Source organism: Oratosquilla oratoria, chromosome 16, assembly GCF_046742065.1.
Source record: "Oratosquilla oratoria isolate Oo_2021 chromosome 16, ASM4674206v1, whole genome shotgun sequence".
NCBI classification, from domain to species: Eukaryota; Metazoa; Arthropoda; class Malacostraca; order Stomatopoda; family Squillidae; genus Oratosquilla; species Oratosquilla oratoria.
The window spans coordinates 57,271,476-57,297,340 of NC_134792.1; the positions used below are offsets into that span (position 1 = coordinate 57,271,476).

Below are 25,865 nucleotides of genomic sequence, written 5' to 3' on the forward strand. Positions count from 1 at the left end.
TAATTTACAAAATTAATAATTAATTTTCTATTGCTATATTGCACCCATGGTCGAAACTAAAAAAATACCCCGGTATTCAATATGGAATGTCAGCATACGCGGATTTGGTCATATACGGTAATTTTAGGAACCTAACCACCGTAAATAAACAGTAAATAAAGCTTTAATGTACTGTATAAAAGAGGAAAAATACACAAAAATAAAGATACATGTATTGCTGGACATTGTACATACAGTACATGTACGTATATGTATACACTTTCGCTTAACGACCAAATCCGGTTAAAGACAGCGCGCTGGTCCCAATTGTCGTCGTTACACGAGGAGTGGTTGTATACATATACACATATATATAAACCATAGGGCTCTTTCCCTTTGTAATGAGAATGGCCCAGCCAAGGCAAACATTTACCCTTCACCCATTTGTTTTTCCTTTTATCTCAGCTCCTTATAGATCAACCAATCTGCAGCCCCTGGTCTCCCTTGCAGAAAACTTGTGGTCCTCAGGCAAGACTACAAGTCACTCAGGGAAGATATAGTGTCTGGAGATTGTTAGTTTAAGGAATTGTGTTGTGTCCTCTATGTGGTGGTTGCATCTGAGTCAGAGTGAATCTGTGGCCGGACTTATTCTGTGTGGGTACTGATTAAAATGATGGATGATGTCCTGAGCACAGGTGTGCCAGTGTAGTTCTTGTCAGGTGTGGGAGGGTTTGGGAGTTCTTGTTGGAGAACGAGTTTGCCAGTCTGTCTTGAAGGGCTTGGTTAGTGATCAGAGTGTGCCTATGTTTTGTGAGGCATAAGTGGTCAACTGTTCTAGATGTCTGAGTAATATGCTGCTGATGAAATTTTTGTTGTTGGGCTCTACCGATGGTGGTTGCAAAATGCAGTGTGAAGGGTGCGTCATGTTTAGGGTTCTAGTGAAGAATTGTGTTTTTGCCATTTTCATGTGGTGTTCTATGGAAGAAGGATTTTGGTTTCTGTATGCAGGTGTCCAATTGGGGTGCTTTTGGTGAATACTGTTATCAATATCAGTGCTCCATTCTCTACATTTCGTAAATTGTGGAGGTGTAGTTCTTATGAACTGTTTGCAGATGATTATTAAATTTTCTTTCTCTTGTCCAAAGTCAGTGTTTGTGATGGATTGTTTCAGGTTTATTTTCTTGGTGATTTTTGTTGTCAGGGATTTGATGCATGGTCTGAAGTTAAACATGATTTAAATGTGAATTATAGAGTTTTCCTGTAGAAGAATCTGGCCATTTAATTTTACATATATATTCTATCTACAAACCAAAAGCTTTTTCCCCCTTATAAGGGAGGTAGCCAAGTCAAAGGCACGTACCTACTCCAACCCATTCCACTCCCATCAACCACCCTTTCCTTCCTCTCATCTTAGTTCCTCGTGGATGACAGGTCATCCCTGTATCCCACCCACTGCCCTGGTTCAGAAGCAATGTAGCAAGACACTGTACATCCACAGCAAGGCTGTTTCACTTAATTGGTTACCCCCCTCTTTGCCTTCTCATGCAGAAAAAGTGAAGATGGGGAGAAATCTTTTTGAACTGCATCAAAATATCATTCACACATAAGCACTCCATATCCCTGCCCCTCCCTTCTTTGCATAACAATATCTATACAGTCACTCTCCACACATCCCTATCTCCTCCCTTCCTTACCAGACATTCCCCTCTTCCTCAATACCCCCTTCACCCCATCCATCCATCTCATCCTCAGTCACCCCCTTAAGTTCACTCCCTCCACCTCTGCCTTCCACATATCTTTTACTAACCTTTATTCACTCCTTTCTGTGTCCAAACCATTTCAATAATCTTTCATCAGCCCTATCTGCCATCCCCTTTTCCACTCCTGCTTTCCTCATTTCTCACTTTATCCAACCTAGCCCCTACCATACTTCTCATCTCAAACACATTTAAACTTTTCTTCTTTGCCTCTCTTAAATTCCAAGTCTCTGCCCCAGAGAAAGACATCGGAACAACCACCCCTTCACACAATCTTTGCATCCATCCCAGATGCCTATTCCTCATAACACTTTTTAATCCCCTAAGGCAATGACTTGCTTCTCTCAATCTGCAATTTACCTCCACTTCCTCTCCTTTTCCTACCACATGCAACCTCAAAAAACTGAATCTATCCACTTCTTCCTGCCTCTCTACTTTTAGACTTGTTTCCAACTCACTGCTATCCTCTATCCTCCTACAGTTCATATATATATATAATATATATATATATATATATATATATACACACATACATATACCATATATATATACACACATACATATACCAAGGCTTTTTCCCCCTTACAAGGGGGGTAGCCAAAAAGAAAAAGGCATAAAATCATTCCCCCCCCATTCCATCCCTGAATATACTCCACATCCCTCCACCCTCCCTCCCACCTGAGCACCTCCTGTATGACGGGTCATCCCTGCACCTTGTCCACTGCCCTAGGTCAGAAGCAGTGTCACAAGACACAGCACATCCACAGCAAGGTCGCTTCATTAAATCGGCGACCCCCCCCTCTCCGTCCCCCCATTGCATAAAAGGAGAGGACGGGGAGAAATCCCTTTGGGCTGCGTCAAATTTTGCTCACCCCCCATCCCCCTGCCCATTTCACATCATGGATCACAACATCATCCATATACAACCATTCTCCATTCACCCGTCTTCTGTCCTCTCTCGTCCTTCCTCAACTGACATTCCCCTCTTCCCCAAAGCCCCCCTCACCCCATCCATCCATCTCATCCTAGGATGTCCCCTCATGTTCACTCCCTCCACATCTGCCTTCCATACCTCTTTTACTAGTCTTTCTTCACTCATTCTTTCCATGTGTCCAAACCATCCTAATATTCTTTCATCAACCCTATCTCCCAGCTCCTTTTCCACCCCTGTTCTCCTCCTCACCTCCTTATTTCTCACTCTATCTAGCCTAGTAACCCCCATTATACTTCTCAGACACCTCATCTCAAACACATTCAAACTCCTTCTCTCTTCTTCTCTTATGTTCCATGTTTCTGCCCCATACAGTGCTGTTGGCACAATCACTCCTTCATAGAGTCTCCTCTTAGCATCCATTCCCAAATGTCTATTCCTCATTACACTATATATATATATATATATATATATATATATATATATATATATATATATATATAACTATAAAGTAATGTCGTAACACATTCGTAAAGATTCAACAAAAACCCACTGTGTTGGATAAGAAGAAATGAAATAAAATGAATTCCTTATATTACGATTTGGGATGACGAATGGGGATCTTTTGATGCTTTCTTTGAACAAATAAACAACTTAGCCACTAATATTAAATTCAAAGTTGAATGGGAGGTGGATAATAGACTACCATTTTTAGATATCCTATTAATACGGCATCAGGACCAATTGTCCTTCACTGTGTACAGAAAGCCCACACATACGGGGAGTTATGTGCACTTTTTCAGTCACCATCCTGATAAAATTAAATATAGTGTTGCCTCAGGTCTTTTCCTGAGGGCACTTAGATTATGTAGTCCACATTATTTGGAAATGGAGATAACAACCATCAGGAATCAATTAAAAAGAATAGGGTATCCTGATTGGTTTCTAAACAGAGCCCTAAGTTAAGTCAAAACTAGTTACTTTGGATCCACTTCCCATTCCAGTAAGAACTTCAGTTGGGACAAAAACTGTATTAAATTGCCTTATAATAGGTCCTTAAATGACATTTCTCAATTTCTTCCACAGGAAGATATTAAAATTGTTTTTAGTTATCCCAATAATTTGTTTAAGAAAATAGTCAATGTACATCAAAGACCTAGAGAAGAAATACATCAAGGTGTGTATAAACTCCCTTGCTCTGATTGTAACAATGTATATTGGGGACAAACAGGTAGAGATTTATATACTAGGATGAAAGAACATAAAAATTCAATTAAATACGCACAACATAATTCCGCTGTCTTCCAACATGTAGACAAGGAAGGCCATCATATGGATTGGAATGAGGCAAAGATTATCTTTAATTCAAAATGCAGTTTTAAAAGAAAAATAATAGAATCATCCCTGATTAACAAATTTCCAAATTTTAATATGTCATATGGACAGTGGTCACCTGACTGCATTACCACCTGGGCAGTCAACAAATTGTTACCATCGTTGGTGAAGGCGGGTGACCTGCCCCGCAAAGTACTAGATGCTACCTGAGTCCTACCCTTGTCCCTTATTTTTATTGTATATAAGACATGCCATTTGCTCTACCTTTCTGTATTCCACTGAAGAGGATCACAGTCCGTGATCGAAATATAAGGAATTCATTTTATTTCATTTCTTCTTATCCAACACAGTGGGTTTTTGTTGAATATATATATATAATATATATATATATATATATATATATATATATACACATACAGGGGTTTTTCAATTTATGCAAGGAATATGTTCCTGAAGGGATCACGTAATGTAAAAATTGCATAAAGGAAACAGTCAAATTTTACCATTGCTTACTTGATATTTTACATCATGTTACCCTAAATAATCTGAGTAATTTGAAAAAATTACTATTTTTAACTGTGTGTTATTCCAAAATAGCTTACTCTAGACAAGCATAAATCAAGAAATCCTTGTATATATTATATATATATACACATACACACATATACTCTATATTTTTCATTCATGGTTGTCCAATGTAACATCACTTTTGATTTCTGGGGTGAAATTTCTGTTCTGTTATTTTTGAGCCATTGTTCCAGTTTGCTTAAGAAGGCTTGGATGTCCTTTGCTGATATCTTGTATTTACTGTGCTGGCACATTTACATACAAGAGAATACTTATGTTTACTTCTGGTTCTGGAGTTGGGAGACCACTCAGTATAGTAATGGTGAAAGTATTGCACCTTGAGGGACTCCATTGTATAGCCTCATGCACCTGAGATTTAGTCGTTTTGGGTTACTCTGCATTACCTTCCTGTTAAAAAGTTGGTAAATAATTTCGTGTGTTGCTGTTAATAATATCTGTCTCAATGACTTTTTTGGAGAGTACATGTCTCAGGACCTTGTCAAAAGCCTTGTTTAACACTATGGCAACTATATCTGTTCTTTCATTTTTTCTATTCCCTCCAGTGCGTGGAGATGGGGCATGATCAACCCTATACATATGATCAATTACTTCACTATTTGAGTGGAAGATGATTATTAAGAAGAGGAAAAAAAAAGTAATATACATCCATTATCTGTTATCACCTGCTGCCTGATGTACAATAACTCACCACAAAATGAGGGTAAAGCATGATCTAGCTGATTTATGTGATTGGTGGGTGGAGCAATAGAACCTCAAGGACACTATATGGAATCTCCAGGGAGAGGCATCACAGAGTATGGGATCACTCAGCTACAACTACATACATATACCAAAGGCTTTTTCCCCCTTACAAGGGAGGTAGCCAAAATTAAAAGGCATAAAAACAACTCCCACCCATTCCATCCCCAATATACTCCACTCCCCTCCCTCTTAAGTTGGCACTTCCTGGATGACGGGTCATCCTTGCATCTTGCCCATTGCCCTAGGTCAAAAGCAGTGTCGCATGACATAGCTAAATATAATTAGGACACCAATCTTGGCATCCTTGTATATCCACTTGCACCTCTGGACCTCGTATGCTAAGGATTAACCCGTACAGCGTCGGAGCCAAAATAATTTTTTATTTTTTATTATTGCTTAAATCAACTCAAAATTATGTAAAACCAACAAATCTTGCTTATTTTGATTCATCTTAGCCTACAGGTGGAGAAACTGGGTCAATTTGGTCAAGATATGCATGCGAAAGTTTGGTAGAACATCCATAGATGTTCTTTTGCTCCTCACGCAGGCTGAACAAGGTATTTTTCGGTGAAGCTTTGTTGGAATTTCAGAGTGAAGGAATTTTACATTTATGATGTTTCAAATCAAAGTACAATCACCCATAATAGTCTGACACTTATGGAAAAAGTGTTTATAAATAGTTTTTGTGGATTTTTTGGCAAATATTTATCACTTTGTTATGTGGTAAATTGATTTTTCGGTATCTTTCTTTTTTCATAATTTCATGGAGGATAGGTGATTGTGGTGTTTCTTATTGTTTTGGTAAATGTTTAAGTAAGCATCCATCACACCATTATTGCCTGGCCACATTTTGTATTACGCATTTATTACGAAAATTGGCAGAGCAAAATTGCCAGTTCATATACATCTGAATACGAACTAAATAGCACCTACCTAACTGTCAAAGTACAGCTTCACCTCCTCGTATGTTGTTTCGTACACCGGAGTCATCCCAAAGGCCAATTTTATAACCCAAGCTACCCACTAAAAATTGCTGCCATGGTTGCCAGTTTTGTCAATAAATAAAAAAAATTTGGGTGTCTTTTATAGCCAATGGATAGGGCTACTTGGTCATAACCACAGATTTGATCTTCAACATAATGCCTATTTTTGGCCAATTTTTTAATTTGCAGTATACAACATATGCCGCTGACGCCGTAGGGATTAAAGACCTTTTGAAGCTGGGAATCTAATGTAGTATTCCCTTTAATATCAACTTCCTACTAGGCATACTTCTAACCATTTCCACTCATGACCTCGACCAAAAGTAGTAATACTCTCAAACACTTGGCCAGCAAGCACCCCAATATAAAATATATATATATATATATATATATATATATAAAAATGTGTGATTCTAGAAATGCAGAAAAAACACAAGGAAAATCATGAACTAAGACAAAGTGCTTTCATCTTACTAAGGCATCTTCAGAGTGCATAGGCAAAATAAACTAGAGTATGTGTACAGATGACAGAGAAGAAACTGGGGTAACACGTAGCAATGGGAGATGCCTCTCAGGTCCGCATGACCTGCTACAATGTCTCTTCCTATATCATGCATGTTGGGCAACAACTTTTTTAAATGATAAAATCATCTAATTTGTAGAATCCATGACCTAAATCCAAGTTCTCATTAAATGTATTTTCCACCAAACAGGATTCAACAATGTTTCTATCTAATAAAAGTCTTAGTTTATTTCTCATATAGATGTTAGAAGACAGAAGATAGAGGTGAATGGAGAAAGGTTGTGTATGGATGATGCTGTGATGCATGAGGGGTTGGGTGGGGGATGCGGGGTGAGGGAGTATGTGAAAAATAAATTGACGCAGACTAAAAGGATTCTTCCCAACTTCTCCATTTCTGCATGAGGGAACAGAGAGGGGGGCTGCCAATTTAATGAAGTGGCCTTGCTGTGGACGTGCTGTGTCTTACAACACTGCTTCTGACCCAGGGTAGTGGGTAAGATGCACGGATGACCCATCATCCAGGAGGAGCCAAGATAAAAGGGAGGGAGGGGGATGGATGGGTGGAGTATATGGGAATGTAATGGGTGGGAGTGGATTTTATGCCTTTGTTTTTTGGCTACCTCCTTTGTAAGGGGGGAAAAAGCCTTTGGTATATCTATGTGTGGTTTTTCTGCTTATTTCTATATACCAAAGACATCTTCCCCCCTTAGGGAGGTGGTATGCAACCATGGTTTCCCTCTTATCTTTGCTCCTCTTGCATGAAGGGTCATCCTCGTCTCCTGCCCACTGCCCTGGGTCAGAAGGAATGCAACAAGACACAGTACATCCACAGCAGGGCCACTTCACTCAAGTGGCTTCCCTCCTGCGTCCCTTTGGGCTGCATCTATTTATTCATAGGGGAGTGGAATATACAGTACTCTCATTAACGGACGTTAATTAGCTGTGTTTGCGATGTTTTCGCTGTTTTTGGTGCTGCGCAATCACTATGCCACCCAAAAACCACTCCAAATCAACGGATTATTCACATCAACGGACACCGTTACCCCCCTTTTAGTCTGGTAGTATTGTATAGAAAATGGAATGGGTGGGAGTGGTTTCTATGCTTTTTTCTTTTTGGCTACCCCCCGTGTAAGGGGGAAAAAGCCTTTGGTATATGTATGTACAACCATTTTCCACTCACCCTTATCCTCTGCCTTCTCCTTTCCCTGCTCAACAGACATCTCCCTCTTGCTATAAGCCCACTTCATCCATTTCATCCCATTTTTGTTCATCCCTTGAGTTTACTCCATCCACCTCTACTTTCCACAATCTTTTTGCTAATCTTTCTGTACTCATCCTTTTCATAGGCCCAAACTGTCCCAATAATCTTTCAACCTTGTCTGCAGTCTTCTTTTCTATTCCCACTCTCCTCCTCACCTCATTTCTCACTCTATCTATCCTTGTAACCCCCACCATACTTCTCAGACACTTCACCTCTAACATACTCAAACTTCAAAAAACATAGCCATACACATCTTCTCTTTTTCTCTGTGAGGAGATGGAGAGAGGGTGGTCACCAATTAAATGAAGCAGTGGGCAGCTTACACGGATGACCCGTCATCCATGAGGAGCTATGATGAGAGGGAGAAAAGGGTGGTGGAGGGGAGTGGGTTTGTTCCCTTGGTATATGGTTAGATAGAAGCTCGAGGTGACAATTGACCGATTGATTAATGCACCCCTAGTTACCAAGTTTTTAGTGTTGACAGAGCCTCACTACTGTCATCAATCCCTATCCTTTCTTTAAATTTTCCCCTATACCCATCTGGGCCCATGTTTCTAATGCTCAGATTGTACCACACCCTACTTGCCTTTAAATGCTCACCATGGCACGCATGCATGCATATACAGCGAGACCTCTCATTAACGGACGTTAATTAGCTGTGTTTGTGGAGTTTTCGCTGTGTTTTTGGTGCTGTTGTTTAGTGCGTGCAATCGCCATGCCACCCAAAAACCACTCCAAAACACAACAAAAACACTGCAAATGCAGCTAATTAACGTCTGTTAATGAGAGGTTTCACTGTATATGCATTTTTGTATCCTTTGTTGATACTGGGGTACTGACTACGTGTATCATGCAGTAGCAATTCTACAGTAGCATGCAGTCAATCCATTAGAGACTTTGGTGCCCCAATGTTCTAGTCATACATAATTTGCCTACATTAGAGTAAAATCTCTACTCACAGAGGAGTGATGCTACTTTTAGTACTATGAATATACCTACTTTAAGCTGTTTCCTTGAAAGTGTCCTTTATCACATCTTTGAGTATATCTTTTCTCTTTCCTTACCAAACTTCTGCCACTGTGATCCCCATGCAAATCATAAAAGGTAATAAAGTGGGAAGGAGTGGAGTTAAGGGCCCTGCTTTCTATATGTTCATCCTACAAGAAGTCAGAGCATAAGAACACCTAAATTTTGGGTCATTAAATGTGTGTGGTTGTGGCACACAGGAGAGTAAAATTGAAGAGATTGATAGTATGTTTGTGAGAAGGAAGATGGATGTACTTAAATACGTATAACAAGGGCTTTCCCCCCCTTACAAGGGAGGTAACCAAAGTTGAAGGCATAAATCCACTCCTACCCATTTCATCCCCACATACTCCACTCCCATTCACCACTCCTCCCTCCCTCTTTTCTTGGCTCCTCCTGGATGATGGGTCATCCCTGCATCTCGCCCACTACCCTGGGTCAGAAGCAATGAAGCAAGGCACAGCACATCCACAACAAGGATGCTTCATTTAATCAGTGACTCCCCCTCTCCATCACCTCATGCAGAAAAAGAGAAGATGGGGAGAAATCCCTTCAGGCTACATCAAAATATCATTCATACATCCTCCCTCACCCCCCCATCCCCCACCCACTCCCTTCCATACATCACAGCATCATCCATACGCAACCATTCTCCACAAGCCCCTATCTTAACTCTTCTCCTGTCCTTCCTCAAAAGACATTCCCCTCTTTCCCAATGCCCCTTTTACCCCATCCATCCATCTCATCCTTGGCTGCCCCCCTCATGTTCACTCCATTCACCTCTGCCTTCCACACTTTTCCTAATCTTTCTTCACTTACTGTCCAAACCATCCCAATACTCTTTCATCAACCCTATCTCCCAACTCATTTTCCACCCCGACTCTCCTCCTCATTTCTCACTCTATCCAGCCTAGTATCCCTTACCATACTTCTCGGGTATTTCATCTCAAAACCCATTTAAACTTTTTCTCTTATGGTCCATGTTTCTACCCCATACAATGCTGTCAGCATAATCATCTCTGCATCCATTCCCAAATGTCTATTCCTCAGTACACTTATTAATCCCCCAAAACATTTACTTGCTTCTCTCAATCTACATTCTACCTCCATCTCCACTCCTCCCTTTCCTGCCACCTTCACACCCAAGTATCTAAAGATATCCATTTCCTCCAGTTATTTCCCTAAAAGCTTTCTCACACATCTGCCTTACCACAAAAATCTGATCCACGCACTCTTTACCTGTCCTAAATCCAGTTTCTCACCAATTACTCCCTCTGTTCTTTTTCTAATCCTCTCAATCAAGACCCTTCCAACTACACTCAACAAACTGATCCCTCTGAAACTATTACACTTGCACTTGTCCCCTTCCCCTTGTACAGTGAAACTATGCAGACACTCTTCCAGTCCTCCTGCACTCTACCCTCTTTTAGACAAACATTAAACAACTTCACCAGCCAGTCCACCACTCTTTTTTACACTCCACATGACACTCGTCTAACCCAGACGCCTTACCTGCTCTCACCTCATCTTTTTATTTTTCCTCTATTTTCCTCATTCATCATTGTCATTTTCTTAACTTTCCACTACAACTACCTTTCCCTCCCGATCCTCCTTCACATTAAGCAACTCCCAAAATACTCTGCCCATCTTCCTCTTACTGCCATATCTTCTATTATCATCTCTCCATCTGCACTTTCTACCTTTTCTTCTCTACTTGATTTGCTTTCCCTTCTAATTTCCTTCCAAATTATTTATTACTTTTAAAATGTTGTCATACTCTTACCCCATTTCACATCTACTCTCCTTTTTGCCTCCTTCATCTTATGTTTTCCTTCTCTTTTTCCTTTGTACCTCTTATATGATGTGCAAGATGGATGTAACTGAACAATAAACTGACACAGCCCAAAGGTATTTCTCCTCATCTTCACTATTTACTTATGAAGGGGGCATGGAGGGAGGGTTACTACATAAACATGGTAGAGAGGAACCTGCTAGGGCTGTCTGGCTCTGCTGTGATGTCCTGTGTCTTGCTACATCCACAAGTAGCAAAGATTGAAGGGAAACAAATGGATGTTGAACATATGTGAAATGTATGTGTGTGTATTTACCTAGTTGCATTTTATTTTACAGGAAGAGAGTGATGCTCATAGTGACCCGCTTTTGTATCTTTCAGCATACAGTTTGATCTTAAATTCTTGTACAGTTTTTGCAGTCACTGTTTCCTCATTCAATTTGTTCCAGATATCTACCACTCTGTGTGGGAAACTATTCTTTTTCAGATCTCTTCATACCTTATTTTTTTCTTTTTAATTCTGTCTGCTTTTTAATTTCCTGACTGGATGAGTGCTGTGCCTTGCTACACAGCTTCTGACTTGGGCAGAGGGCTGGGGACAGAGACAGCCCTTCATCCATTAGGAACTAAGGTAATAGGGAAGACAAATGGGTGTTGGGTGGATGTGGAATGGGTGAAAGGTGGATGCATGCCTTGGGTGGCCACCTCTGGTGTATGCATACTACATGTGTGCTTTGATTTGGCCACCCCTCTTATTAAGGGTCTATTCTTTATTCTCATGAATACCACTAAAAAGACATACTGTACATGCATATATACAGACATCAAATGCAGAATTCTGTATCATACTGCATCATAAAAAATAAAAAATAAAATAAAAATAATAATAATAATAATAAAGGGGGGGCTCACCATAAGTGAAGCTATCTCCTGTATATTACAAACGAGTAATTACAATTGGGTTCATTCATCAACCATTAATACTAAGAAAAGAGGCTTAACTCAATGTCATGTGCCCTATGACCAACTTGGAAGGAAAGTAATTGTGCAAAAAGTCATTCTCACTTGATGCTACCCAAGGAACTAATTGTATTAAACTCAAGACTAAGATCAAACTCACCTCGGACACCACATGCCTCAGATGTCTCACATCACACTGAAAATATAGAACAATGCAAACACACATTACTGATAATATAATTCATTACAGAGATCATGGGATAAATCAGTAGGCATTGTATGCTTCCATGGTGATGTAGGATTTCGTAAGTTATACCAAATGGAGGTTGTAATTGTGAAGACAAACCTCTCTTAGGTTATTATCCTTCTTAATTATTTTTATTGTACACAAATACCATATTTCCTATGTATACAATCCCCTATAAAAAATAAAATAAAACTTTTATCTACCTATACCCATCACAAGGGAGGTAGTCATCCAATGTATGCCACAAACGCAGTGTCATCAGCAAACAACTGGCTTATCTCCATTTTCTTTAGCCATCTCCGATCCCCAACCCACTACCCTTGCATTTACCTCTCGCACCACCCATCCATGGATAAATTGAACAACCAAGGTGACATAACACATTCCTGATGAAGTCCCATCTTTACCTCAAACCACTTACTCTCTCCACTTCCGATTCTAACACGAGCTCTACTACTCTCGTAAGAAATCAACTGTTCTAAAAAGCCTTCCTCCCATCCCACATATATTCAATACCTCCCACAGTGCCCTCCTGTATTACGTCATAAGCCTTTTCCAAATCCATAAAAGCCCCAAAAAATCCTAAAGCTCTCTCACATGTCAACACAAAAATCTGATCCACACAACCCCTACCTGTTCCAAACCCAGTTCCTCACTCTGTTCTTCTCCCAATCAAGACCCTCCCATATACCCACCCAACTACACCCAATAAACCGATCCCTCTGAAATTACCACATTCACACCTGATCCTTGTAAAGTGAAACTATACCAGCACTCTACCCAACACTAAATCTCATCATCCAGTCCATCACTGTACCTCCCTTTTTTAGACATTCTGCATGACACCCATCCAACCCAGGTGCCTTATCTGCTCTCATCATCCTAACAACTGCTTTCACCTCATCTTTCCTTATTTCTCCTCCATTTTCCTCACTCAACAGTCATTTTCTTAGCACTTCCACTGCAATTACATTTCCTTCCCTATCTTCCTTCACGTTTAGCAACTTCCGAAAACAATCTGCCCATCTTTCATTATCATCTCACCATCTGCACCTTTTCTTCTTTATTTGATTTGCCTCCTTTCTCTCTTAATTTCCTTCCAAAACATCTTTTATTACTTTCAAAATTTTCTGTCATACTCTTACCCCATTTCATATCTGCTCTCCTCTTTGCCTCCTTTACCTTATGCTTTTCTTTGTACCTCTCATTTGATTCTCTCAACCTATTTTGTAACCAATCTGTGAAAGCTTGCTTCTCTTCTACAACCTCCTTTACTTCCTAATCCCACCACTCACTACCCTTCCTTCTATTTCCTCCCTTGTTCCACACACCATCTTTGCACACCTTATGACTCCCTCCTTGAACCATCCCCATTCCTCCTCCACTCCTAGTTCTACTCTATCCTTCACTCCCACTTCTCTCTCAACTTCCTGTACTCCTTTTTTTTTCTCATTTAACCAGTTCACTTTAAGCACCTCCACACCTTCTGTCCTTTTCCTTTCTCCATCCATCCTCCACTCTCAACTTACCTTCCACCAAAAAATGACCTGATATTCCCCTACTCTCTCCCCTTAGAGCATGTACATCCTTAACTCTTCCTACTATACTCCTGGTTACCACTATATAGTCCATTAATGCTCTACTACCCATCCACCACCCTCTCCCATGTGTACTTATGCTTGACTTTTTTTCTAAACACTGTATTTGCTATCATCAACTATCTTGACACATCTACCATCAACTCTCCATTACGATTTTTTCCTTGAACTACACACTTGCCAAACACTCCGTCTATTGGTTCATTTCCTTCCCTAGCATTAAGGTCTACCAATACCATTATATTAACATTTCTCCCTAATCCCTCTATGCACTCATTTAAACCTATCCAAAAAGCTTTCCTTTCCTCTATGCTCTTCTCACTACCAGGCCCATATGCATTTACAAAAACCCACATCTCCCTTCCCAGTTTCACCTTCATCCACATTAACCTTGAAGAAACCTCCTTCCACTCCACTACATGCTTACCTGTCTCTTCACTTACTAGTATAGCCACCCCTTCTCTCCGTCTTCTCTTCACTCCTGAGATCCTCCCAACTACACACCCAAACTCAAACTTGCCCCTTCCTTTCAACTTAAGTTTCACTCAATGCCAACACATCCATCTTTCTTCTCACAAACATACTGCCTATCTCTTCCCTTTTCCTCTCATCTGTACCGCATCCGTGCATATTAAGAGAACCAAACCTTAGAGTACTGGTTGGAAAACTCATCCCAGGCCCCAACCATATGTATAAACTGCAAACAAGACCATCCAGCACCATCCTCAAACTGCATAGTATACATACATACATATACCAAGGCTTTTTCCCCCTTACTAGGGAGGTAGCCAAAAAGGAAAAGGCATAAAATCATTCCCACCCATTCCATCCCTGAAAACACTCCACACCCCTCCACCCTCCCTCCCATCTTAGCACCTCCTAGATGACGGGTCATCCCTGCACCCTGTCCACTGTCCTGGGTCAGAAGCAGTGTCGCAAGACACAGCACATACACAGCAAGGCCGCTTCATTAAATCGGCGACCCCCCATATACTCTACGGACCAGAGCCACACATCATTTTGTCTATGATAGAGGAAAACTCTGTTCATAGAGAAATGATGACACTTTCATACTACGACTGTTATGCTGTCCCCCAACCCCTTGTTGCTGTCCTGTACAATTTCTCTGAGTATTCTTTTTCTGTGATGGGGGAATAGAATACTGCCACCAAGTATTCCCACTTGAATCGTAAGAGGCGAGAAGAAAGGGACAGGGATTGGGACTAGGCATTCTACTCCTTGTAGCCCCACAGGGCACATTCCTAAAAGTAAAAGCACTGCATAGTATACCAATGTGAAAAGGAAGTCCTGTGTCATAGACTAAGAACACATCATTTTCAGAAGCCCAAAAACAAACACAATCCAGGATGATCAGACCTGGAATTACATATATGGAGGTGCTGCAGTTTGTCACCCCCTCTAATAATTCTACTCAAGTAATCACACCAAGAATGCAAGACCTCCCTGCACAAACCACCACATCCCCCTCACCAGTGTCACTAGAACCTGCAACCCAACCCATGAAGTACAAGAACCTCAAATAACAATCCCCAATTCCCTTCAGTTCACCAAACCCCTCAACCAAACCTATTCAACACCTTCCCCACCTTCCACACCCCTCTCACCCAAAGAAGAGTACAAGAAATTATACAAATCCCAAGTTTTATCAGCCCACTACAACACTCGCCCAAACCCTTTCCTCTTTTCCAACCCAAGACCTACCACCCTCCCATTCCAAGAAAGGATCTGACTCAAAGAGAAACCATAGGCATAATGGAGTACATCAACCACACCTTACCAGTAAACTCCCCACCTAAATATGATAACACACCATCTCTCTTACCAAAAATGAAAGTTTCTCCCATAAAACACAATATCCACTGCAGCCTCAACATTTAATATCTATATACCAAGGCTTTCCCCTCTTACAAGGGTGATAGAGTCACAAGGCATGCAACCACTCCCATCCAGTGTCCTTGTTTCCCTCTCATTTTAGCTCCTCATGGATGAAGGGTCATGTATCAATGTACAAACTGAAATCCATCCCACCCTAGTACTAACGACACACACTAACAACAAATTGTATGTAATTCCTAACTTCCAAATGCTTCCTCCTAACCCAAATGGTATGAATACATGACCAATCCTAACCAACACCTAGTTGAATCAACAAATCCTACACCTGCACTCGATTATACACTGAATCTCCCTCACACTATCATACATACTGACTCACTGCCCAATTTACACAACACTCCATGATAACTTAAATGTCATCTACCTCCTGAAACAGCAGCGACTCTACACCAAATCCTGAGCAACAAAACATCAATATTTCTGCCATTTCTCCACAACTCCCTACAGAAAATAGGACTATCAACCAAACTATATCCTTGATTAACTAAATTATGTATCAATGCACCAAGGGCTTTTCCCCCTTATAAGGGAGGTAGCCAAGTCAAAAGGCACACACCCGCTCTCACTCATTCCACCACCTTTTCCTATCATCTTAGCTCCACATGGATGAAGGGTCATCCCTGTCTCCAACCCATTCCTCTGGGTCAGCAGCAATGCAGCAAGACATAGTACATCCATAGCAGGGCCACTTCACTTAATCAGCAGTCCCCCCCACCCCTCTTCATCCCCCATAAGAGGATGGGGAGAAATCCCTTCAGGCTGTCAAAATACTGTTCACACATAACCACTCCTTATCCCACCCCCCATCTTCCATCCCCTCCCTTCCTTGTACAGTAAGTCCTCGTTATACGGTACATATGCATTCCTGAAAACCTTACCGCAAATCGAAATTACTGTATACCGAACCCATTACAACATGTAATAATAGGATATGGCAGACGTACCTTCTCTCTGGTCTTTCCTCTTCAAAACATCTAGCGGATACCATATCTGTGAATTGTTCTTACCGTAAATAGAATCGAGGGTGGTAATTACCAAATACCGTAACTGTGAATTTACTGGATAAAGAATTACTGTATAAGGAGGACTTGCTGTATCACAGTATCATCTATACACAGCCTTTCTCCACTCACCCCTATCTCCTGCCTTCTCTTCTCCTTGCTCAACAGACATTCTTCTGAAGTTGCACTCACTTGTGATGCATATGTAGCATCAGCACCTCTGAAGGTCACTAAGGACCAATACCTGGCAGTCACCGGCAGCTCTGAGGTCATGACCTAGCCGCACCAGGTTATACAAAACGGTCCCCTGAGGGCTGACCCACTTCATCGAGTTGGAGAAAACGAGTCTCTTGGAATACCTGTGGCTGGCTGGCAAAGTCAGAGTATACTCACCCCACACCTATCCAAACCTCATTCTCCATCCCTCACATTTTAGCCCCACAGTTGCTGGCAAGTCCTTAGGGTCTCCTGTGTAAACATATCTCTGAAGAGAATTTCACAACCGTTGTCTGTCATATTAGTGATTGTTTTGGTCAGTGGTTTTGGTCAGTAGGAGCAGTAACCAGTTGTCAGTCCTCTTTGTGAAATGGTGTATATGGTGAATTAATTGAGGTATCTTTGTCCTGGTGCAGAAACCAAATGTCAGGCTGCACCTCTGCCATCCACCTTATTAGACCACCACTTACTGGTACCATCATTAGCACCTCCTCATTCTTTCCTTAAGCTCAACCCATCCCAACACTGGTTCAACTAGCATGACAGCTTTATTCCAACACTCCCTGTTCTCCACAATTCTAACACTTCATTCTTGAAATGCCCTTCATATATCTATTACCTATGAAATGGAATGGGTGGATGTGAAATGGAGATTAGATAGATTTTTTTTTTTTTAACATATGTACCTCCATTGGTTTGTAAATAGAAATTATTATCAAATGCAGAGCACATCTTCTTTCACCATCCTATTTTCATTTGCACAAATGGCCTTCTCCCCATTGCAAAGACTACCAGTCAAAACCCACATCCCACAGAACTGGGATGAAAGGGTTATCTTGTCCCTCCTACATGTACTATTTTACAAAATATTCACATTTCATCCAATCACATCCTTTTTTCTGTTACATGAAAATAAGCATCCAACCTGTTCATCACCACCAATACTCCATTTTCATAAATTGATGAATTTATTAAAATAAATTCCCTCCAACTATCCTAGTACACGAGCGCTTGGGTCCTATAAATGATATCTGAGGCAAAGGTTTAACTATCTTTGTATTCCATTGATACATACATACATACATATACCAAGGCTTTTTCCCCCTTACAAGGGAGGTAGCCAAAAAGGGAAAGGCATAAAAACACTCCCACCCATTTCATCCCTAAATACACTCCACACCCCTCCCACCCTTCCTCTCATCTGAGCACCTCCTGGATGACGGGTCATCCCTGCACCCTGCCCACCGCCCTGGGTCAGAAGCAGTGTCGCAAGACACAGTACATCCACAGCAAGGCCGCTTTATTTAATCGGCGACCCCCCCTCTCCGTCCCCCTTTGCATATAAGGCAAGGACGGGGAGAAATCCCTTCGGGCTGCGTCAAAATTTACTCACACATACTACCCCACCCCCCTGCCCATTCCTCCTCATGCAGTCACAACATCATCCATATACAACCATTCTCCACTCACCTCTGTCTTCCGTCCTCTCCCTTCCTTCCTCAACAGACATTCCCCTCTTCCCCAAAGCCCCCTTCACCCCATCCATCCACCTCATCCTAGGACGTCCCCTCATGTTCACTCCCTCCACATCTGCCTTCCATACCTCTTTTACTAGTCTTTCTTCACTCATTCTTTCCATGTGTCCAAACCATCCTAATATTCTTTCATCAACCCTATCTCCCAAATCCTTTTTCACCCCTGTTCTCCTCCTCACCTCCTCATTTCTCACTCTATCTAGCCTAGTAACCCCCACCATACTTCTCAGACACCTCATCTCAAACACATTCAAACTCCTTCTCTCTTCTTCTCTTATGTTCCACGTTTCTGCCCCATACAGTGCTGTTGGCACAATCACTCCTTCATACAGTCTCCTCTTCGCATCCATTCCCAAATGTCTATTCCTCATTACACTCTTTAAACCACCAAGGCATTTACTCGCTTCTCTCAATCTACATTCTACCTCCACCTTCACTCCACCTTTTCCTGCTACACTTGCACCCAAGTATCTAAAACTATCCACTTCCTCCAGTCGCTCTCCCTTAATGTTCACTTCCAGTCTACTGCCACTTTCACCCCTTGTACATCTCATCACCTTACTTTTACCCACATTTATCTTTAGCTTTCTTCTATCACATACTCTCCCAAACTCTGCCACCAGCTTCCTCAATCCCTCCTCTGACCCTGCCATGAAAAACGTATATACACATTCCAAAGACCTCTTACCCCCTTATAAGTTGGTGGTTATATTAAAGCACACACCTACCCTACGCCCACTGTCGCCCCTCCTATCTCAAAGGCAATGTAGCCAAAGTGTTTCTATAACAGAAGTCACCATACACAGCTGCTTCGTTACAATTATCATCAAAATTACAAAGGATTACAAAGGCGGAGCATACCGACAGGAGACCTTTTGATCCATATCTAGGTCGGATGCGAAAAAAAATCATATTAATAATAAAATAATAAATAAAAACTATGATAATGTAAATAACAAATAAAATACATAAATAAATGCATAGGTATAGTTAAATAATAAACAAACAGGTAAATAGTAAATAATAATAAATTGACATATAACTAATAATAAATAAAAATCAGACAGACAAATGATAACAAAACAAAAACAAATAATATAAGATAAATTATAATTATTACAGCATCTTACTTAGGTATTTATCTAAATGATTCTTAAAGCTTTGAACTGAACTACATTGCACTACCTGTGCAGGAAGTTTATTCCATTCATTAACTACACGGTTGGCAAAGTTGTTTCTACCTACTTCCAAATTGAATCTATTTCCGGACAGTTTGAGACCATTGTTTCTTGTCTGATTCTCATTCAATGTAAAAATTTGGTCACTTTTGATGTTGTCAATTCCCTTTAGAATTTTAAAGACCTGTATCAAGTCACCTCCGAGTCTACGCTTTTTTAGGGAAAACAGATTCATATGTTTTAGTCGATTTTCGTATGATTTATTTTTTATATTTGGAATCAGTTTTGTGGCTCGCCGTTGTACTCTTTCCAATCTGTCAATGTCTTTAATGAGATTCGGTGACCATACGGAAACAGCATATTCCAAATGTGGACGAACTAACGATTTATATAGCTTGTTAATGAGTGATGGACTTTTGAAATCAAAAGATCGCGCAATCAGTCCTAGAATCTTATTTGCTTTCTCAGAGGCTGAAATACACTGCTTGGATGATTTGAGGTCGTTACTGATAATTACGCCGAGATCTTTTTCACTATCCACTTTTGTTAACGAATTTCCAAATAACTTGTAATCGTACTTACTGTTATTTTTACCTATGTGCATTTACTTGTGTTAAATTTCATTAGCCACTTTTCAGACCATTGCTGTAATTTATCTAAATCTTCTTGAATATCTAATTGGTTTGAGTGATCATTTGCCACTCCGCACAGTTTTGTATCATCAGCAAATTTGGAAACAGTAGATTTTAGTCCATGGTCTATATCATTTATATATACTATGAATAGAAGTGGCCCAAGAACGGAACCCTGAGGAACTCCACTTGCAACACTTTTCCATCCAGAAGTTTTTCCATTTAAAACAACTCTCTGTTTTCGATCATTCAACCAATTACTAGTCCAACCTAATAGGCTACCACTTATTCCATGCAAAGCTAATTTAGTAAGTAGTCTTTCGTGTGGGACGGTATCAAAAGCTTTTGCAAAGTCTAGATATACTAAATCTATATTGTTTCTTTTGTCATAATTCGAGATAACTGTGTTGTAGAATTCGAGTAAGTTAGGAACGCAAGAACGTTTCCGTCTGAAACCATGCTGGCTATCATTTATCAAACGGTTACTTTCTAAATGATGTTCGATAGCATCTCTGATGATAGTTTCCATTATTTTTCCTACGATTGAAGTCAAACTTATAGGCCTATAGTTATTTGGTTTCTTTTTGTCACCTTTATTGAATATGGGAGTAACGTTAGCTAGCTTCCATTCTCTTGGGACATCTCCGGATATGATGGATTTCTTGAAAATAATTTCTAATGGAACAACAATATCATTTTTCATTTCCTTTAAGATTCTTGGATGCCAACTGTCAGGCCCTGGTGTTTTATTAACTTTGAGTTTGTCTATACACCTTTTAATTTTTTCTTTTGTTATATTTACCGTAGTGAGTAAGTTTACCCTAGACTTTTCACAGGTTTCAGTTTGGAATTCACCTTGAGGTGTTTCGTTTACGAATACCGAGCTAAAATAATTGTTTAAGATATTACACATTCCTTCATTTGAATATTCAAGTTGACCGTCAGCAGATAATAGTGGACCAATGTGATTCCTAACAACCTTTTTATCTCTAATGTAACTATAGAATTCTTTGGGATTCTCTTTGGATTTCTCAGTGATGTTCATTTCGTATTGTCGTTTTCTTTTTCTTATTGTCTTTTTTAAATCTCTCTGTATTGATACATAACTTTCATAGTCATTAGATGCACCCGAGCACTTATATTTCTTATAAGCCTGTCTCTTTTTAGCAATACTTTTTTCAGTTTCTTTGTCGAGCCACTTTGGGCGACGTCTGTCCTTAATAGGAATGTAAGTTTGAATCATCTTAGTGAGCGTATTTTGAAATATTTCCCACATCTGATCTACAGGTCTTCGTTTAATTTTGCCTCCCAATGTTTGATCCTAATGTGTGGATCAAACAGTAATATTATAATATCCTCTTCTTTTATTTTACCAGATGTTCTCTTCTTCCAATTCAGGTATTCATCAACTTCTGGTCCTTAAAACATGAAAATGAAGAATTATTGCCTACTTAAGTCACATTACTTCAAGTTTGGCATACACAATACAATAATGAATACTATTCAACTAGCCCTTTAAATATTATACAAATTCTTGTGGATACTGAATTCCAAAAAGATAATCTTAGAACACAGACTCATAACTGTTCTGCCTGTTATGTCAGGGACCAAACCCATGCCTTTGAACTTTAGTACCAAGCCCATTTTTTTTTTTCCCAACTGTTGTCATGGGGCAAATTTTGTGGTTCCATGTCACAGGTTCAATCCCAGCATTAACAGTAAGAATGTTTACTAAAACAACATCATTCCACATTACTGATTGCCACTGGTAAGGTGAAAAAACATACAAAAATACAACTTCCAGAAACACTGATTTCTCTAACTAGAAAAACATCTCCAGAATACTGTACCTTCAAGTGTGTGAACCAGACTTCAAACTTTTTGTAGCTCGTCACACTTTGAATAAATCTTAAAAAATCTCAGGCTTGAAAGAGTGACAAAAGACTGCTAAAGCCCAGAAGTTGCCTTACGTACCTTCTCTCTTGCTGGGGAAAATCCAAGAAACTCTGAACTCTCCTTATTCTTTGATTCCCCTGAGGTTGTAGCATTGTCCATTTTATCTGCTTTACCACCACCACCACCTTTATCTGGTTTTTCTGCTGTGTCGCCTTTTTCTCCTTTAGGAGGAGCTGCAACAATAGACTGGACTTTAATAATCAGAGTTAGCCTCAAACCAGCCAGGCAGAGGAATGCAAAACAAGGCAAACATGGTCACCACCTGCTTTACCAGGGTCAGTCAAGGCTGGGAATTTCCCTTTATAACAAAACAAGTTTCTTGCCAGTTTAAAGACCACACCCCTCTCACTTTGAGTTTCTACATCACCCATCCAAAATCAACCATTCAACATACAATCCTGCAGTCTTACTGTAAGTTTTCTTAACAACTTCACTATTGTCAAAAACAAATGTGGGCCTTTCACCTCACACCTGAAGGCAATTTAAGGAATGTAAGAACCTGGGCTTTTCAGATATTCACATAGGGCTACTGTACAACATATGCCCTTAATATTTACAAAACCACTGAAATCCACCAGTAAAACTGTGAATCCAGAACTAATTACCAAGTGTGCCCAGATGGACTTGGGTATTGAAGTTTCAATTTGCGGATCTTCCACAAGACTTGGTTAAGGATGCAATGAAACAACACATGTAAAGCTTTGGGGCTGTATTCTTGATAACAGCTCATTATATGGTGCATTTTACAACTGTCAGTTACTTAAAGAGTAATTCCTACCATTGAACCACTGAACTAAAACAGCCGTGACCCTAAAGTGAAACCTTGTTAACTCAAGCTCAGTTCAGCACAAACTGACAAAAAACAGAATAGGGAAAGAAGATTTACAAAAGAAAAACATACGACTTTACTACGATTTGATCAACTATATGAATTCCCATCATATAAGAGGCTGCTGTACAAAGTTGAACTTGCATGGCTAAGTGACCTGACTGCTTTTTTGTTACACTGGTCTTGTTCTGCTAAAACAGATACACTTCAAAGTCCATTAAGTCATTCAAACTGAAGTCAAGATCTGGAATGTCCACACAATTCTCAAACGTACTTCCTGAGAAGGACTGCTTGCGGGGTCGACCGCGGAGCCTCTTGGTTGTCAGGGGGGTCGTGGACATGGAGGAGGAGGTGGCTGAGCCTGGGGGGGCCGGGGAGGAGCAAACCGATCGCATAGGTGTGGATGGGGTTGCTCCCCCGTCCAGGGATGATGATGATGTGATGGAGGAAGGATGTGAAACCTGGGATGCCCCAATGGATGAGAGGCACAGCCCCTCTTCCACCTCCATACTGCCTACACTGTCCAGATCCCCTAAAGCTTCTTCAAGTGCTTCCTCCAGGTCTAGGATGGGCTCAAACTGATCCTCCTCTTCACTGTCTGGCTGGTATATGCTCGACAAGCTGCAGCATCAACACACAGTCAGTTTCAAAGGTATGGGGATAGTTACTACACTAGTTTGCAATTCATATATCAAAAGGTCAAGTTAACTAAGTAACTATTAAACCTAAATATAAAATAAACAAAATCATAATGTGTTGACTAGGGGTTGCCAACCCTTTTCATTAAAAATCTACATAGAAAATAAATATATATACATTTCTATCCATCAACCTTTTGATTAATGAAATGCTGTTCAGGACTCCTATGGTCCATGTTTCTACTGTAGCCCTTAAATATTTCTTAGGAATAAATTACCTTACAAGGTAAACAAATCCTCACCAATGCTATTGCAAACGGACAACACAGGATGCACTATTCACTTTCTTTGGTCCTGTCTGTTGCACTCTTCACCAAAATGTTTTTGCACAATGCAATCAGCACCAATATTAACATTTCACACAAGACATGTGTTTATATAAATATACTATACTTAGTGGGGGTAAAAAAAAATAAAAATGTTGGCTACTGTTAAACTATGATCAACAGCAAGGTACTGTGATCACTAGTACAACATTGGCCTTCTTTCTGTTTGATCTCAGCATGCACTGAGATATGTTTAACATTAGTGTAAGATGCAACAAATAAAGGCAAGGCATCCATGGACATACTGCAGTTTCACAGCAAGTAATCCACATTACACATACCATTAAAGGTTACATCCAAATATTTTCCTTGACATTTAAGGTTAACCATTTACTTTTTAACATCCCTGTTGAACACTTAAGAATCATCAAAACCACACACATGACGATAAAGAACAACCCAAAACCTATAACCAGTAAGTATGAACGAATCTATCCCAAGTTAAATGCATCTAGTTCACTCTCATGCATAAAGTCTTGTATACAATTACTATGAATAAGGTTTAATACTGCAAATAACATCAAGACACCAGGAAAAAAGATGAGTATCACCTCTCCTGTGTTATTTTTTTTTTTTTGCTTAACAGCATTAGAACCAACACCAACAGAAACATAATACAATGCTCAGTATAAACATAGCCATTTAAAACACACACACACACAAGACATTTGTATACAAAACTTTGAAAAACACTTCTAAACACAAGAAAGTAGGCTGTGACAACTATTTCAAGAATATATGGTATATTTAGCCAAGCCTCACAGATTAAAATGAGGAATCCAAATTAAGCTTACCTTGGTGATATAGGGGAAGGTGGCAGGTATGTGTACTGATCCACAGAGTTGTTATGTGAACCAATATGTTCAAAGGTACTAGAGAGATCTGGTGAACTCAGATGATCAGGAGTGTCAATGTGGTCTGGAGAGTCAAGTTGAATGATTTCAGTCTGATGAGGATGATGGACCTTAATTTGTTGCTGTTGTAGGTTAGGATGGTAATGGAATTGCGTGTGATGGTGCAGCTGTGAACTCAATTGATGAACTGAATTTCGGTCTTGACTCTTGGTTCTACTGCTGCTTTTTGTGTTGGCCAACCGATGTTTGTTCACGATATACCGGACAGGCTTACGAACAGCTGTGCGATTACCAGTCTTTTTGTACAGTCGCCTTGGCTCTTCGTGAAGCTTCTGCAATGTCCCAGTGCAACAGAGATGACCAAATGTATATCTAAATAAATAATCTAAGCAATATTGAACAAAATTGCTCAAGGGAACTAATAGAGCCTGACTATGCTTTAAGATATTTTAAACATCAATTTCACTTTTCTTTTCAATACTAAACGCTAATGGAAACATTACTGGAAGCCCTACCTTGCCTGGTTCGTGATTGTGGTCATGGCAGATTTCCTTCACAACCAGTGCCTGGCCATCATTGGATGTTGACAACCTCACCTTAAAAGGGCATCCCCCCGCTGAGGTTCTTTTTGAGTATTTGGAAAAGTAATAATGATTAAATCACTTGACTTTAAATTCCTTTCCTAATTATTCAATTGTTATACAAAAATTTAATTTGAAAGATACTACTGGATCCATGATTTTCTTCCCTCCCAAGAAAAAAAAAACATAAACAAATAAATAAAAATAAAATAAATAAAACATAATATGCAACATGGACCCATAACCAACGGTCTTCTAAGATTCATAGCAGTATCAAATCCTATGGAATTACAACTTACTGATTTTGGGCCTTGGTCTGGTCTGAAGGTCGCCTGCCTCCAAACACACAGGAGTAAGTCAGCTCGGCATATTTGAGGGCTGGATTGAGAGACTTGCGACGTGCCCTCTTTGCTGCCGCAAG

The 25,865-nt window shown here is 40.1% G+C and overlaps 1 protein-coding gene across 5 annotated transcripts in view; it reads right to left on the reverse strand.

Annotated features, from left to right (window-relative positions):
- LOC143034036 (uncharacterized) overlaps positions 1-25,865 on the reverse strand; it is a 114,197-nt gene that overhangs the window by 73,281 nt on the left and 15,051 nt on the right. For 4 of the 5 annotated variants that reach the window (XM_076199901.1, XM_076199903.1, XM_076199900.1 and 1 more), the window contains exons 2-3: positions 22,175-22,329; positions 12,037-12,072 (exon numbers count right to left, since the gene is read on the reverse strand). In XM_076199901.1, coding sequence (XP_076056016.1) covers positions 12,037-12,072; positions 22,175-22,255 — 117 coding nt within the window. In that variant the 5' untranslated portion in view covers positions 22,256-22,329. The remainder of the gene's footprint in view (positions 1-12,036; positions 12,073-22,174; positions 22,330-25,865) is intronic. The other variant, XM_076199902.1, reaches the window with a different exon arrangement.